At 43.9% G+C, this 12,927-nt stretch overlaps 1 protein-coding gene across 1 annotated transcript in view; it reads left to right on the plus strand.

The window, feature by feature from the left end:
• Positions 1-12,927, plus strand: part of MGAT5B (alpha-1,6-mannosylglycoprotein 6-beta-N-acetylglucosaminyltransferase B) — a 168,812-nt gene that overhangs the window by 69,659 nt on the left and 86,226 nt on the right. Inside the window, exon 3 of the mRNA XM_028717043.2 lies at positions 1,857-2,001. Within this exon, the coding sequence (XP_028572876.2) occupies positions 1,857-2,001 (145 nt within the window). The remainder of the gene's footprint in view (positions 1-1,856; positions 2,002-12,927) is intronic.

Consider the following 12,927-nt stretch of genomic DNA (forward strand, 5'->3'; position numbering starts at 1 on the left):
AATTTGCTGCCAAGGAGTGTGGTGGAGTCTCCTTCTTTGGAGGTCTTTAAGCAGAGGCTTGACAACCATATGTCAGGAGTGCTCTGATGGTGTTTCCTGCTTGGCAGGGGGTTGGACTCGATGGCCCTTGTGGTCTCTTCCAACTCTATGATTCTATGATTCTATGATTCTATGATAGGGTTCCTGTGCTTCATGGAGGAAATACACAAATCCAATGATATTCTTATACCACTGTTTGATTATTCCAGTGTGGTTCATACCAGAGCAAGTACATTTCAAATGCAATCAACACATTAAAATACATCAAAATCCATGATATACTTCCTTGCCATTGTATATGTACTCCAAGACAATTGTAACTTGGTGAATGTTTGCTTTGCTTGTCAGGTAGCTGTTAATGGCACAGGAGTCTTCCCAGGGCGGGGAAACAGCAACTGGTGTTCAGGGTCATGTAGATAACAACCTAGAGATTCGAAATGCCTCTGAATATTGATTCAATAAGCAAGTTGTAAGATGCACATGTTCGCCATAAAGTTGTCAGTGTTATGAGGATAGAATAAAACTGTGGACTGAATGAGATTCTTTCCTAATCCTGAAGTATTGGGATATCCAGAAATTCAGTTCCTGGTTGCAGATCTGTGTTTTGTGCTACAAAATATGTGTCACATAACTGTGTCAGTTTGCTTTTCAGCAGGCTCTAACCCCTGCTGCTGTGTAAATGAAAATGTGTGGTACCTTCTTTAAAAGGAGTCTATGACAGCGGAATGATAAGTTTAACGAGTATTAGCATTATGCAATAGGAACTAATTCTCTGCCCTCTAACCTCATCATAAGGTCTCTTGTGCATTATCAAAAGACAGAAAATAAAAGGCAATAGGTGTAGCTTCAGGGTGACTCACCAGGTCACCCCAGTGTTTAAAGGGCAGGGTTTTGTTTTTTAAAAATGGTAGAGTCAGCATAAAATGGTAGGGTCAGCATTTTTTTTAAAAAGCGGGGTCAGCATAAAACATGGCAGATGACACCTTATCTTCATGCAATGTAGTGCCTGAGTGTATCGGTGCATTTACTCCCAACTCACCCTTGAGTTAATGGGAACTGATATTCAACCATTGTGCTAAAGGCTCTTAGTACAGACACATTATGTGATGGAAGCTGATAACCTCTACAATGCACTCCACAGCATGTTTACTCAGAGGTAACTCCCAGGGAATTCAATGGGACTTACACCGAGGTGCATGTACACTGGGATTGCAGCCTAAATGGTAGATATACTGAATCATTTATATTATTTATGTTGTGAAAATAGAATAGAATAGAATAGAATAGAATAGAATAGAATAGAATAGAATAGAATATACAATATTATATATAGCACTAGACATACTCAGAGTAAACCTGTTGAAGTTAATCAACGTGAACAGGGATTTTTTATAGTGGTACCTCGGGTTAAGAACTTAATTCATTCTGGAGGCCTGATCTTAACCTGAAACTGTTCTTAACCTGAGGTACCGCACGATTTCTGTTCTCGTCCAGAAGCAAAGTTCTTAACCCAAGGTACTGTTTCTGGGTTAGCAGAGTCTGTAACCTGAAGCATCTGTAACCTGAGGTACCACTGTACTCATTTGGACCACGCACACCCCAAGTGCACAAAAGTGTCACTTAGCTGGATGCAGCCTGCTGGAAAGTATTACGTTATTCAAGCAATACTGCACACCCCACTATGATCCTTTTCACTATAAAATCAATTATTGCCTTTCGACTTCACACACCTGTCTGAACGCTTTTCTGCTGCCTCCTGAGGACCACTGCAGAATGTCCTTACCATCCTTTCCTCTTGCTTTTTTGTTTGGCTGCAGTGATGGGTGCTCTGGAGTCCAGAGGGGTGCTGCGGAAGATGAGTGACATGCTGGAGATGATGGTGAAGAGGATGGATGTGCTAGCCAGGCTGGAGAATAGCACGGACTTCCGGAAAGGGGAGGAGACACATTTCCCTATGGACAGGTTAGTAGTACCAGTAGATATGAAACATTGGCCTGAAGCATTCATTGATACAGGTTCCTCTTTTCCTGGATCCAAGAAGTGGGTGAGACCCAGATCTGCATATGGAGTTCATATGGACTTATTACTCCAGCTGTTGCATGCTCCGATTCCTCAGCTCTTTGATTCTGATGGCATATTATGGGTTCAGGAATATAGCTTAATTCAGGAGTGGTCAATTTGTGGCCCTACTGGCGTTCTTGGGCTACAACTTCCACAATCTCTTACTGTTGGCTGTTCTTGTTGGGGCTAATGGGAGCTGGAGGCAGTGGCATGTGGTGAAATTTTTCAAAGGAGAACAGTTAGGGCCAGAGCCACCTGCTTGCGAGGGTGGGGCAGGGAGGGTCACAGAAGTGAACATCTCACCTCCCTCCTTAAACCAGACAGAAGCTTCCTGGGCTTTGGGAAGGAGGCAGGAGAGCTCTTGGACCCATTAGAGCATTGTGCCTCCCTCTCTAAGCCGGGCAGAAGCTTTCCGGGCTTTGGGAAGGAGGTTCCAGGGGAACATTTAGGGGATTAGCCTAGTCCCTCTAGTCCACTGACTGCACACCGCTGGCTAGAGGCCAATAACACCTGGAAGACCATCGATTCCCTGTCCCTGGCTTAAATTGTTAGATGGGTTGCTATTTTTTAACTGGAGAACCAGACATTACCTTCATGGTTAATGGTCCACCCTGCTTAGCAAGCAAGGTTTCAGTATTGCTCCCTGCAAGTGATGGAGAAGGGCCAAGAGCACTGGTGAGTGGTGCAACAGCTACTGTATCATTAATGTTAATTGTAAGGTCTATTTCTCCAGTGGGCAACTCTCTTCAATAGCACTAGGTTTTCAATTGTGGGTTTTCCTATTGCCATTTAGTATTAGAGAGTGGAGGGTTTTGAGCTTCAATCACAGGCTTGATCTTGAGCAATCCAGTTAAATAAATTATTTATCCGGGGGAATCTGATCCAAGAATCAGCAGCGGACTGTGTGGGTAGGGAGGTAAATACCCTTTAATAAGTTACTATCAAACAGCATCTCCATAAGGAATGGAATCAGAAATTCTGTAGGCACCATAAAATGACTAATTACCTCCACATAAATGATTGGTTTTAAAATAATGACTGGAAGTGCAACTCAGTTTTTACTAAGGCTAACAACGTCAGTTAATTTGTATGATGGATTGACTGCGTGTTTTGAAATGTAGAGCTTTTAATTTGATTTCAACTTGATCTAGCTCTTGAGAGTGTGCATGGTTAGTTTCTGATGACTGTGCAATTGTTAACAATGGAAACAACATTTTTTAAAGAACAAAAAAGTTGGGCACTGTCATGGAACAAAGTTAATATCCAAAGTAATTAACACCACAATCATCTAGTAACAAACAAACAAACTCCCTCCCCTCTCTTTCTCGCTCATTATCCACTTCAAAGTATTTTGTGTATTCAGACAATAAATTTCCCTTGCTTACTTAGGCTGTGAACAAACAGTGGCTCCAATCTGAAGAAAGTTAGTTGGGCTGAAGTGACCTCAATAAAATTAATGGGTCTTTCTTTTTTCACAACTATCCTGTCATACTCAATTTCACTGGAATTTAAATGAAGCAAAAACCTTTCCAGGTGGGAGGTCAACAGGCCAGTGGCAGACTTTGGGCTCTCAAATTTTAGCCTGTGAAATGCTAGAATATGGCACCCCGTGTCTCTTATGCTCCACTCTACATCGTTGTTGCAGCGCCCCCTGCAGCTCTGGTACCTGGTGCTGCTGAACTGGCCATGCTACCCTAAAACTGCCTCTGAATAGGCTTTCAGAGACTTAGAGGTGATACTCATGCTAATTTCCTGTCTTTCCAAGGTCTCAGGTGATACAGATTTTGCAGGTTTTTGTAGCTCTTCAAGCCTCACTCTGGAATAACTCAAACCAGCCAGGATGACAACACAATCCTGTGCAAGTCTAATAAGACGTAAACCCCACTGGAATCATTCCCTGGTAAAAGTGTATGGAATTGCTCCTGAATGTGCATATTATATGCAGAATATCAAATGCTCTTGCTGTCGGCTATAGAATATAGGTTAGGAATGACTGAAGGTCAAATATTAATACAATCAATCACCAAATAGATATTAAATAACATGCATAGTCTATCAAATATTGGAAGTCAAAATTGACTTCAGGCGTTGAGACATTGAATATTTAGCAGCTATTGGACATCAATAACGTATGAGAAGGTTTTATGAAGTTAATGCATTTTGGTTGTAGCACACACACACACACACACACACACACGGAAAGTGCTGAAAATTGCATTGCTGTATGATACAATACAGCACCATTGAGAGCTCCAAAGGTGCTAAGCCGCTTTTTATCTGGACTATGCAGCTGAAATCGATGGTGGTGCCCAGTCTTGCTCCTTCCCAATTATCTTATTTTCTTTTCCCTGCAGGGGTTGTAGTACAGAGAGATATCTGCACACCATTACTTCTTCTAAGCCCCAATAAGAAGCAAAGGACTTAATAAGCCCCTGGTCTTTGGCTTCATTCCAGTTCAATGGTCCAAGCCTGCTTTTGAAAGAGAGAGCTGCCAATTTCCTCTATAATGCAGCAGCAATCTGCTTTGAAGTTAAGCTTTGATTAAGTTAGTAGCAAATAACTGGGTGGCAGAGTATTCAGTTGACTGCAGGTTTGCTTTGGCAAATTCTTCTCCTCCTCCTCCTCACCCCACTAGCCACACTTTTCTCCATCTGAAAGCTTGTTGGCCCCTAGATCAAAGGTCTCCTTGGCAGGGGCGCCAGCTCTGGGGGCAGAGGAACTTTAGACCCCCAAAGTTTTAAGGAGGAGCTCAGCCCTCTCAATATCCAGCAGCAATCTCACAATGTCATGCAACATCACGTGTTGGACGTCACGATGTCGTGCTTGTGACGTCATGATGTTGTGTGATATCAGGGTGCTGTGCATGTGACGTCAGCCCTCTCAATCATGAGTGCAAGCCAGCACCAACACTCCCTGGCATGATTTTTTTTCTCTTCTAATCTTTGAAAGGGATACAGACATTCAGGCCACCAGAAATGTTATGACCTGTAAATGGGTTAAGTGAGTTATCTATATGAGAAGTCAAAGCTAGCTCAGGATAATCATATAGGGCACTTCATACAGTGGTAGAGGGACGCAGGTGGTGCTGTGGGTTAAACCACAGAGCCTAGGACTTGCCCATCAGAAGGTCAGCAGTTTGAATCCCCACGATGGGGTGAGCTCCCGTTGCTCAGTCCCTGCTCCTGCCAACCTAGCAGTTTGAAAGCATGAAGTGCAAGTAGATAAATAGGCACCGGTCCAGTGGGAAGGTAAACGGCGTTTCTGTGCGCTGCTCTGGTTTGCCAGAAGTGGCGTAGTCATGCTGGCCACATGACCCAGAAGCTGTACGCCAGCTCCCTCAGCCAATAAAGCGAGATGAGCACCGGAACCCTAGAGTCGGTCACGACTGGACCTAATGGTCAGGGGTCCCTTTACCCTTTTATACAGTGGTAGAGAGACAAATGAAGTGGCATATTCAAATTCACAGATCACGTAGATTTGTGGAAAAATAGGGTGTTTATTTCCATCTCTAAACTCAGATGCACTTGACCAAATAGTAACAATAATAATCTTGAAGTAAATGCAGGCATTTGAAACCTCTGGATTTATTAGTTAAATGGTTTTCAGCTGATTTGAAACAAGTTTGCTTTGTTACAAAGGCATTACAGAACGGCTATGAACATTTTTAAAATTCTCAAGGATGTAAGGGACTATTAGGGTGCAAGGCCTAGAAACAGATGGGGCTGGATGCTGTTGGCAGGATTTTCAGTTTATTGATCAACTGCTCGAGTGGGTGCACGGATGTTTGTTTGCTTGTTTGCGAAATTTCTATACTGCTTTTCAGTTGGGTGTCTGAAAGTGGGGTGCCAAGCCAGTCAAATAAAATTAATTAAAATCCATGACCACGTTTAAACAGCAAAAATCAATATATAAAACATTGAAACAGCCAAGAACATCAGAAAAAGAAATGGCAGACAACAAAGCTTACTCCCAAATGCTGTTTGTGTGAAAGGATGGCATGTGAATGTGTAAGAACAGCTGCTTGATATTCCCAAGTCATGGGTTCAGGATCCAGTGGGATCTAGCCTGCTGCCTATGATGGCTATCTAGGGAGAGCAGCTCCTTACCTACATGCTATGGATACGCCTGTATGCAAAGTGCATAAGGAATCCAGGGTATTCTTCAGGTCTCTTCTGACAAATAGTTTCACTGAATTTGGCACTTCTCCCAGAAATCGGATGTCTTTGTTTTCTTTGTTACCTTTTTATCCTAGATAACTGGAGTTCAGGGTAAGGAGAGACGAATATGCCAACTTTGGTTTTCCTCAGTTTCTCATTTTTCCAATCTTAAATTCATTTCTCCATGTTTCTGCAGCAATCCTCAGTTCTTTTTTAAAAAGCTCACCATGAAAATTCAGCAGCAATTTAGTGTGAATTTCTCTGAAGAAGCTCACTTTGGTATATAGTTGTGACTAATGTACCCAGTGCTCCCCGCCCCCCCAGGGGGTACTCAAGGGTAAGGAAAACTACATGAAGGTCTTCTATCGCTGGTATATAACTGAAACTGAAACTGAAACTTTATACTGTGATTTTACTTTAAGAAAGCATTTCTGTTGTTAAAAACCAATAAAGATGTATTGGGTGGGAGGGGGGAAGGGTACGCAGTAGAGGCACCTCTTTTTGTTGTTGTTTAAAAGTGTGGCACTTACCGTAACAACTTCATGGTGACTACCAGAACCTATTTTTCTAGAAGAAAAGCACTGAACATACCATAATATTTTTGTATATTATCTTCACGAATATATGCAGTTATATGCACACTTTCCCCTGATAAACACCTTTTTTTTTGAACACATTGGTTTTGTTTGAGAACTGCATTCTAAAATCTGAAATGCGAAGGTGGCTGTGTTTCAGTTCACATATTGGTTTGAGACGTTTGAATTAGGTAGTTTCTCATTCAAATATACTGCCCCCCTCCCCATTTTATCCTCACTTCAACCCTGTAAAGTAGGTTGGCTTAGATGTTGACTGGACCAAGGTCACCCAGGGAGCTTCTTGACTGAGTGGGAATTTGACAGTTGCATTTGTGGCTTATTATGCCCGTCACGATGTAATAACAAGTAGGAATGTCTTGTTACCAGAGCAGAAACCACTGCACCTGCTACCACAGTGCTCCCTTCAGTGGCGGAGCTTCATGCTCTGGCACCGGGGGGCGGAGAGCAGGCGGGGGCAGGGCTGGCACACATCGTGAGGGTGTGGTGTGCTGCCCACAAAGGCGTGGCACACGTCCTGGGGGCATGGCACCCAGAGCGGGTGGGAGGGGCAGCCGTGATGGCACCCCACTGGGATCGTGCTGCCGGGGGCAGTGCGCCCCCCCCCCACATTCCTCTTCCTCTGCCAGTAGCTCCCTTAGCTTAATTGAACCCTGCTGCAGGAGAGAAAGGCCACATTTGTGCTGCCTAGACAAAATGGCTGCTTAGTGTTTCTAAAACAGTGGTACCTTGGGTTAAGTACTTAATTCGTTCCGGAGGCCCGTTCTTAACCTGAAACTGTTCTTAACCTGAAGCACCACTTTAGCTAATGGGGCGTCCTGCTGCCGCCGCATCGCCGGAGCATGATTTCTGTTCTCATCCTGAAGCAAAGTTCTTAACCTGAAGCACGATTTCTGGGTTAGCGGAGTCTGTAATCTGAAGCGTATGTAACCTGAAGTGTATGTAACCCGAGGTACCACTGTACTGCTTGGGATAAATGCAGATACACTTGTTACTTATAAGCCAGAAGAAAAGAAGAAGAGCTGACCCCTTGATTCCCTGATTAATTCTAGGCCAGGAGTGCTCTAGGGAAGTGCCTCCAACACAGGATGCATCTTTCTGCTCACCTGAACAACGCTCAGTTAAGTGGTGATAGCTAAAGGAATATCTGTTTGGACAGATAGTTCTCCCTGTTCTCCTCTCTCATCTGCCCTTGGTAATTAATGCCCAGTCTTGGCAGTGTTGATCCCAAATTGGAAAATAGCTAAGCCTTATAGGAAACATTCCAGCTCTGAAGAGAGAGAGAGAGAGAGAGAGAGAGAGAGAGAGAGAGAGAGAGAAGGCAGTCTTCCCATGATGGGGCTTTGTGTCAGACACTGCCCATCCTAAGGAAATGCTGTCGATGTCCTTTAATGTCAAGAGAGAAGCACCCTGTCTTTTTAGCCCAGTAATTAAGTCTTAGGACCAGCTCTGCAAATTAATGTAATGCTTGAGCCAAAGTGGAATAGTCAAATTCTCTTGTAGTTCCTTTTGCCTAAATTGCTTGTTCTGCCAATGCATTCCTCTTTCTGTGTTTAAGGTACTTCGTTGGCAAACATTCTAGTCTGGTATGATGCAATTAAAAAGCAAGAGCAACCCTGAGTGCCTACATGTTCTATAAAAAGCCATAGTGAGGATGGCTGACGGTCAGGAACGATGGGAGCTGCAGTCCAGTCATCACTGGATGGCACCACATCCCCCACCTGCGCTCTATAAACATTGCTGGCCAGAGTAGAAGAGGGGACTGGGAAATTGGAATGACTCTATTCCAAAAGCAAGAGGAGAACCCACCCACAGTCTACCCTCTTAAGCCATTAGGAGGGACTCTCTGCCTTTGGATCGGGGGGGGGGGGAGATAGGATATAAGTGGCTGGTGGCAAATACCAAGAAAAACCTAGAGGAAGTCCCAATGTGCATTAACCCATGTAAAAGAGGGTGGGGCAAAGTGTCAAACTCCTGTAGACAACTGGTTCATGACCAGGGAAAGAGGAGTCATGAACCCAGCCTCCTGATTCCCAGAACCAGAGCTCTGCCATTACACAGAGTGCCAGGTTTCCAGGGACAATACTTGCCAGGTGGTGCAAAGCTACTATCCTGAATTGAATTCATACTCCTGAACCTAGTTCCTGCTTTGAGTTTCTGGTCAAGGCATCCTAGTGACTTGGAGTTGCAGTGGCTTGGAACAGATCTCCACTTCAGGACTAGATGGAGGACTGTTCAGCTCTTTCCTAGGCTTTGTCAGTCAAGCTCGCTTGCTCTTTCAGTGTGTACCTCTGGTTACAGGTGCTTCAGGTTACAGATGCTTCAGGTTACATACGCTTCAGATTACAGACTCCACTAACCCAGAAATAGTACCTCGGGTTAAGAACTTTGCTTCAGGATGAGAACAGAAATCATGCTCTGGTGGCACGGCGGCAGCGGGAGGCCCCATTAGCTAAAGTGGTGCTTCAGGTTAAGAACAGTTTCAGGTTAAGAACGGACCTCCAGAATGAATTAAGGTCTTGACCCGAGGTACCACTGTATTGCTGTTTTTTTGGTAGGCTGGGTGATGTGAGTTTACCCTCACCCACGGTATATAGTTATTTGGACATATATATATATAGTTATGTGGGACATAAATAAGACAGCTTTGCCGTGTGTGTGTGTGTGCATGCGCATATGTATGACATATTCCATCCTTGCTGTGATTTAACTTCTCTTTCACCTCTCCCGTTCCCCGGAACCAGGAGAACTGAGACTGGCAAGCACTTTTTAATTCTTCAGATGTTTAGGTGCAAGCAGATGCAATAAAAAGGTGTTAATTTCAAGGCAAACCTCATTTGAGGTTTCTAATTAATAGCACTGGCATGTTGTTTTCTTGTTCGGGGCTTCTGGAACACACCATCTGCAGCACCACTTTTATCCAAATTGTTTTTTTGAAGAAGTCTCTGCTACTTAAACGCAGATCCCAAATCAAATTAGAAGAGCTCGCTTTCAACACCCCTTCATGAAGAAGAATGAGAATGGAACCTCTAGGTGTTCCGTAGAGTGCCTGGGCAATCCATCACTTCGCTCAGATGCAGCTACTTCTTCCTGGGTGGAAACATGACAGCAATCCCCAGGCAACAGCAGCAACAGGGCACAGCAGGGGCTTCTGGGCCAGTGAGTGGTGAAGAATGGCTGCTGTTGCATCAAAATGAGGAGAGGGAGCTAGAGTAGAGACAGCATGTCCCCGTTCATTCATTATCCATGCTGAAATCGCGACAGGATGTCAGGGGTAGTTGGCAGCGGACTACAATGACTTCAGAAGCTGCCAACAGTGCTAGAGTTTGGCCCCGACAAAGATTCCCAAATAGATGCATCTAGAGCCGCCACATTGTTTCCTTGGTCCTGTGCCTTTAACAGCATAAAATTGCAAGGGAAGCTTTTCTTGGCACAGAGATAAAGCGAAGAATAATGCTTAGTTCACTTGTTTAATTTCTGCAGGTCAGACACAGTAGAAGAGCTGCATATAAAAGGAAGGGAAAGTGGCGATCCTGTGCTTGCCACGTTCATGGAAGAATTAGTAATTGTGTGGGTTTTTGTAAAACGTATGCAGGCATTTCAGGGCAGGGGGATGAACCATGACATATGAAGGAAGGGGGATTTACTTCTTAGCCCCCACTATAGTTCCAATGCAGAATGGGGCCCCCACATGTGTAATTGGCAATGGGAGAGAAGCTTTTGTTGTCACTGGCCTCTTTCAAGGTTCTGCAGCTCCTTGAAAGCTCTGAGCACAGGTCTCTATTACAGTGGTACCTCAGGTTACATACGCTTCAGGTTACATACGCTTCAGCTTACAGAGTCTGCTAACCCAGAAATAGTACCTCGGGTTAAGAACTTTGGTTCAGGATGAGAACAGAAATCGTGCTCCGGCAGCAGGAGGCCCCATTAGCTAAAGTGGTGCTTCAGGTTAAGAACAGTTTCAGGTTAAGAATGGACCTCCGGAATGAATTAAGTACTTAACCCAAGGTACCACTGTAGTCTGTTGCTGTTGTTTTGTTTTATTTTTTAAAATGACAAAGTAATATACTTCTCTGTACCTGAGGAGTTCTCTGAGTCCAGCCTTATTTGATTCCCAAACTGAAAACCAAATTTGGCTATTCTAAGTGGTTATCAGAGATGATGATGATGCTTTGATACACATTATAGTCACTTAGGGTTCATCCACATCCCGGTTGTCCCATGTCCGTTGCCTGTTTTTAATTTTTTGAAATGTTGGTCACATAAACCACACACCTTATATTAGGATCATGACTGCTTCATATTTTATTTTCCCCACACAGCAATTAATATCAGTATGACAGAGGAATGAATGTGTGATTTTGCTGTGGCATATGAAGTGCCATTCTCCCATGAGTACACATCTCAGGAGCCGATGAGTCTCCATGAATGAGATGTTTAAGTGCGGAACTTCCCTTTGTAGTGTTAAAAGTTAAAGTGAATTGCATTCAAGAGTTTTAAGTCAAGTACCATATAGTTTAATTGATGGGTGGACCGGAGCCACATAGAGATTTTCTGCTTCCATGGAACTGCACTGACATTATTGATTCCCAGCCTAGATTATGTCCCAAAGTAGGTTATACTTCACAACATCTGAACATTATTCATCAATCATGCACACGATGCAAAAGTATATGCATAAATCCTCACATATAAAAATCTTCATTCTCCAAACATCCCTGGCAGAGATATTGCTTCTATTTCTAATTTACATATTGCAGCATGCCACCTCAATCTCTGAGCGGTGCGAGATTCCAGGGGTTACAGATGCTTAGCCAGGGTTCAATTTCCTTCAGAATGAGGGACAGCAGAGGCTGTGGTGTCTTTATGAACCTAGGTGGAGGAGAGGGGAAATTGTTCTGTCTGGCAAGCTGAAATGCTTGTGCTGACAGAAAGATCTTAACATACATTGAGTTCCCCCTGAGAAACCTCTGGGTAAGGCCAAACCTCAGTTCATTGATCCACAACACTTTTTTACAAGATGCACTATTAACGTTTCATGTTAAAAATAATTTGGGGCTTCATCTTGAAAATTATTGCGGGATTGTTGTTTTTTCATACTTACGATGGTTCCTTAATTTCCCACTAAACCTCACTTTCTCCTTCCTTCCTTCCTTCCTTCCTTCCTTCCTTCCTTCCTTCCTTCCTTCCTTTTCCCTGAGAGCTAATTCCTCGGCATTTCTTCCCCTTTGTTCTTTTCTGGCACTAAATTTCAATGCACTGGAGAGTCCATTTATCATGGGAAGCTTCTCTCTGCATTAACATTTGGTGACAAACTGTTGACTGCGGACATTTGGAGCCAAGGGTTGTCATACTATCTCAGACCATTTACAGATGAAAGCCGTGGCACAGGGAGTTCTGCACATCCAGAAATGCTGAGAGCAAACTATGCCGGGGGAGATGGGAGGGAGGGACAAGTGTGCCAGACTTGGGCTAGTTTTACCTATGGCTGGTTATTCTGGAAGGAAAATAAATGGAAGGCGACTTCTTCTTTTTAAATGTGCCTCTTATGTGAAATAGGGGAGTTAAGCTTATTCGTGGTTGTTTCTGTGATGGAGCAGTTTTTACAAAGATAAGGTTACAGAATTCCTGGCATTTGGGAATAGAGATGAGAAGGCCTGACAGAAAACCAGAAAAATGAGGATGGGGGTTGCAGAAGAATGGGGTGTGTGTGTCCCCACTCCACATTTTCTGGTTTCCCCCCAGACCTTCACATCTCTAAACCAGGAATGGTGACGCTGTGGTCCTCCAGCTGGTGATAGACTCCAGTTCTCACTGGAGAATGGTCAATGGTCAAGGAAGATGGGAGGTTTTGGTCCAAGAACATCTGAAAGGTCAGAGGTTCCCCATCCCTGATGGTCTAGACCCATGGTTCCCAACGTGGGGCACACGTCCCACAGGGGAGCAATTAGATTCTTAAGGGGGGCAATTTGAGAATGAGTTATTAACAATGAATGGCCTTTTAGGCTTCCTCCACGTGAACAGGAGTTCATTTTTTGAATAAAAAGAATTATACGTCATGGGAGGGAGGGCATCAA

The sequence above is a fragment of the Podarcis muralis genome, chromosome 2 (assembly GCF_964188315.1).
Source record: "Podarcis muralis chromosome 2, rPodMur119.hap1.1, whole genome shotgun sequence".
Classification (NCBI taxonomy): Eukaryota; Metazoa; Chordata; class Lepidosauria; order Squamata; family Lacertidae; genus Podarcis; species Podarcis muralis.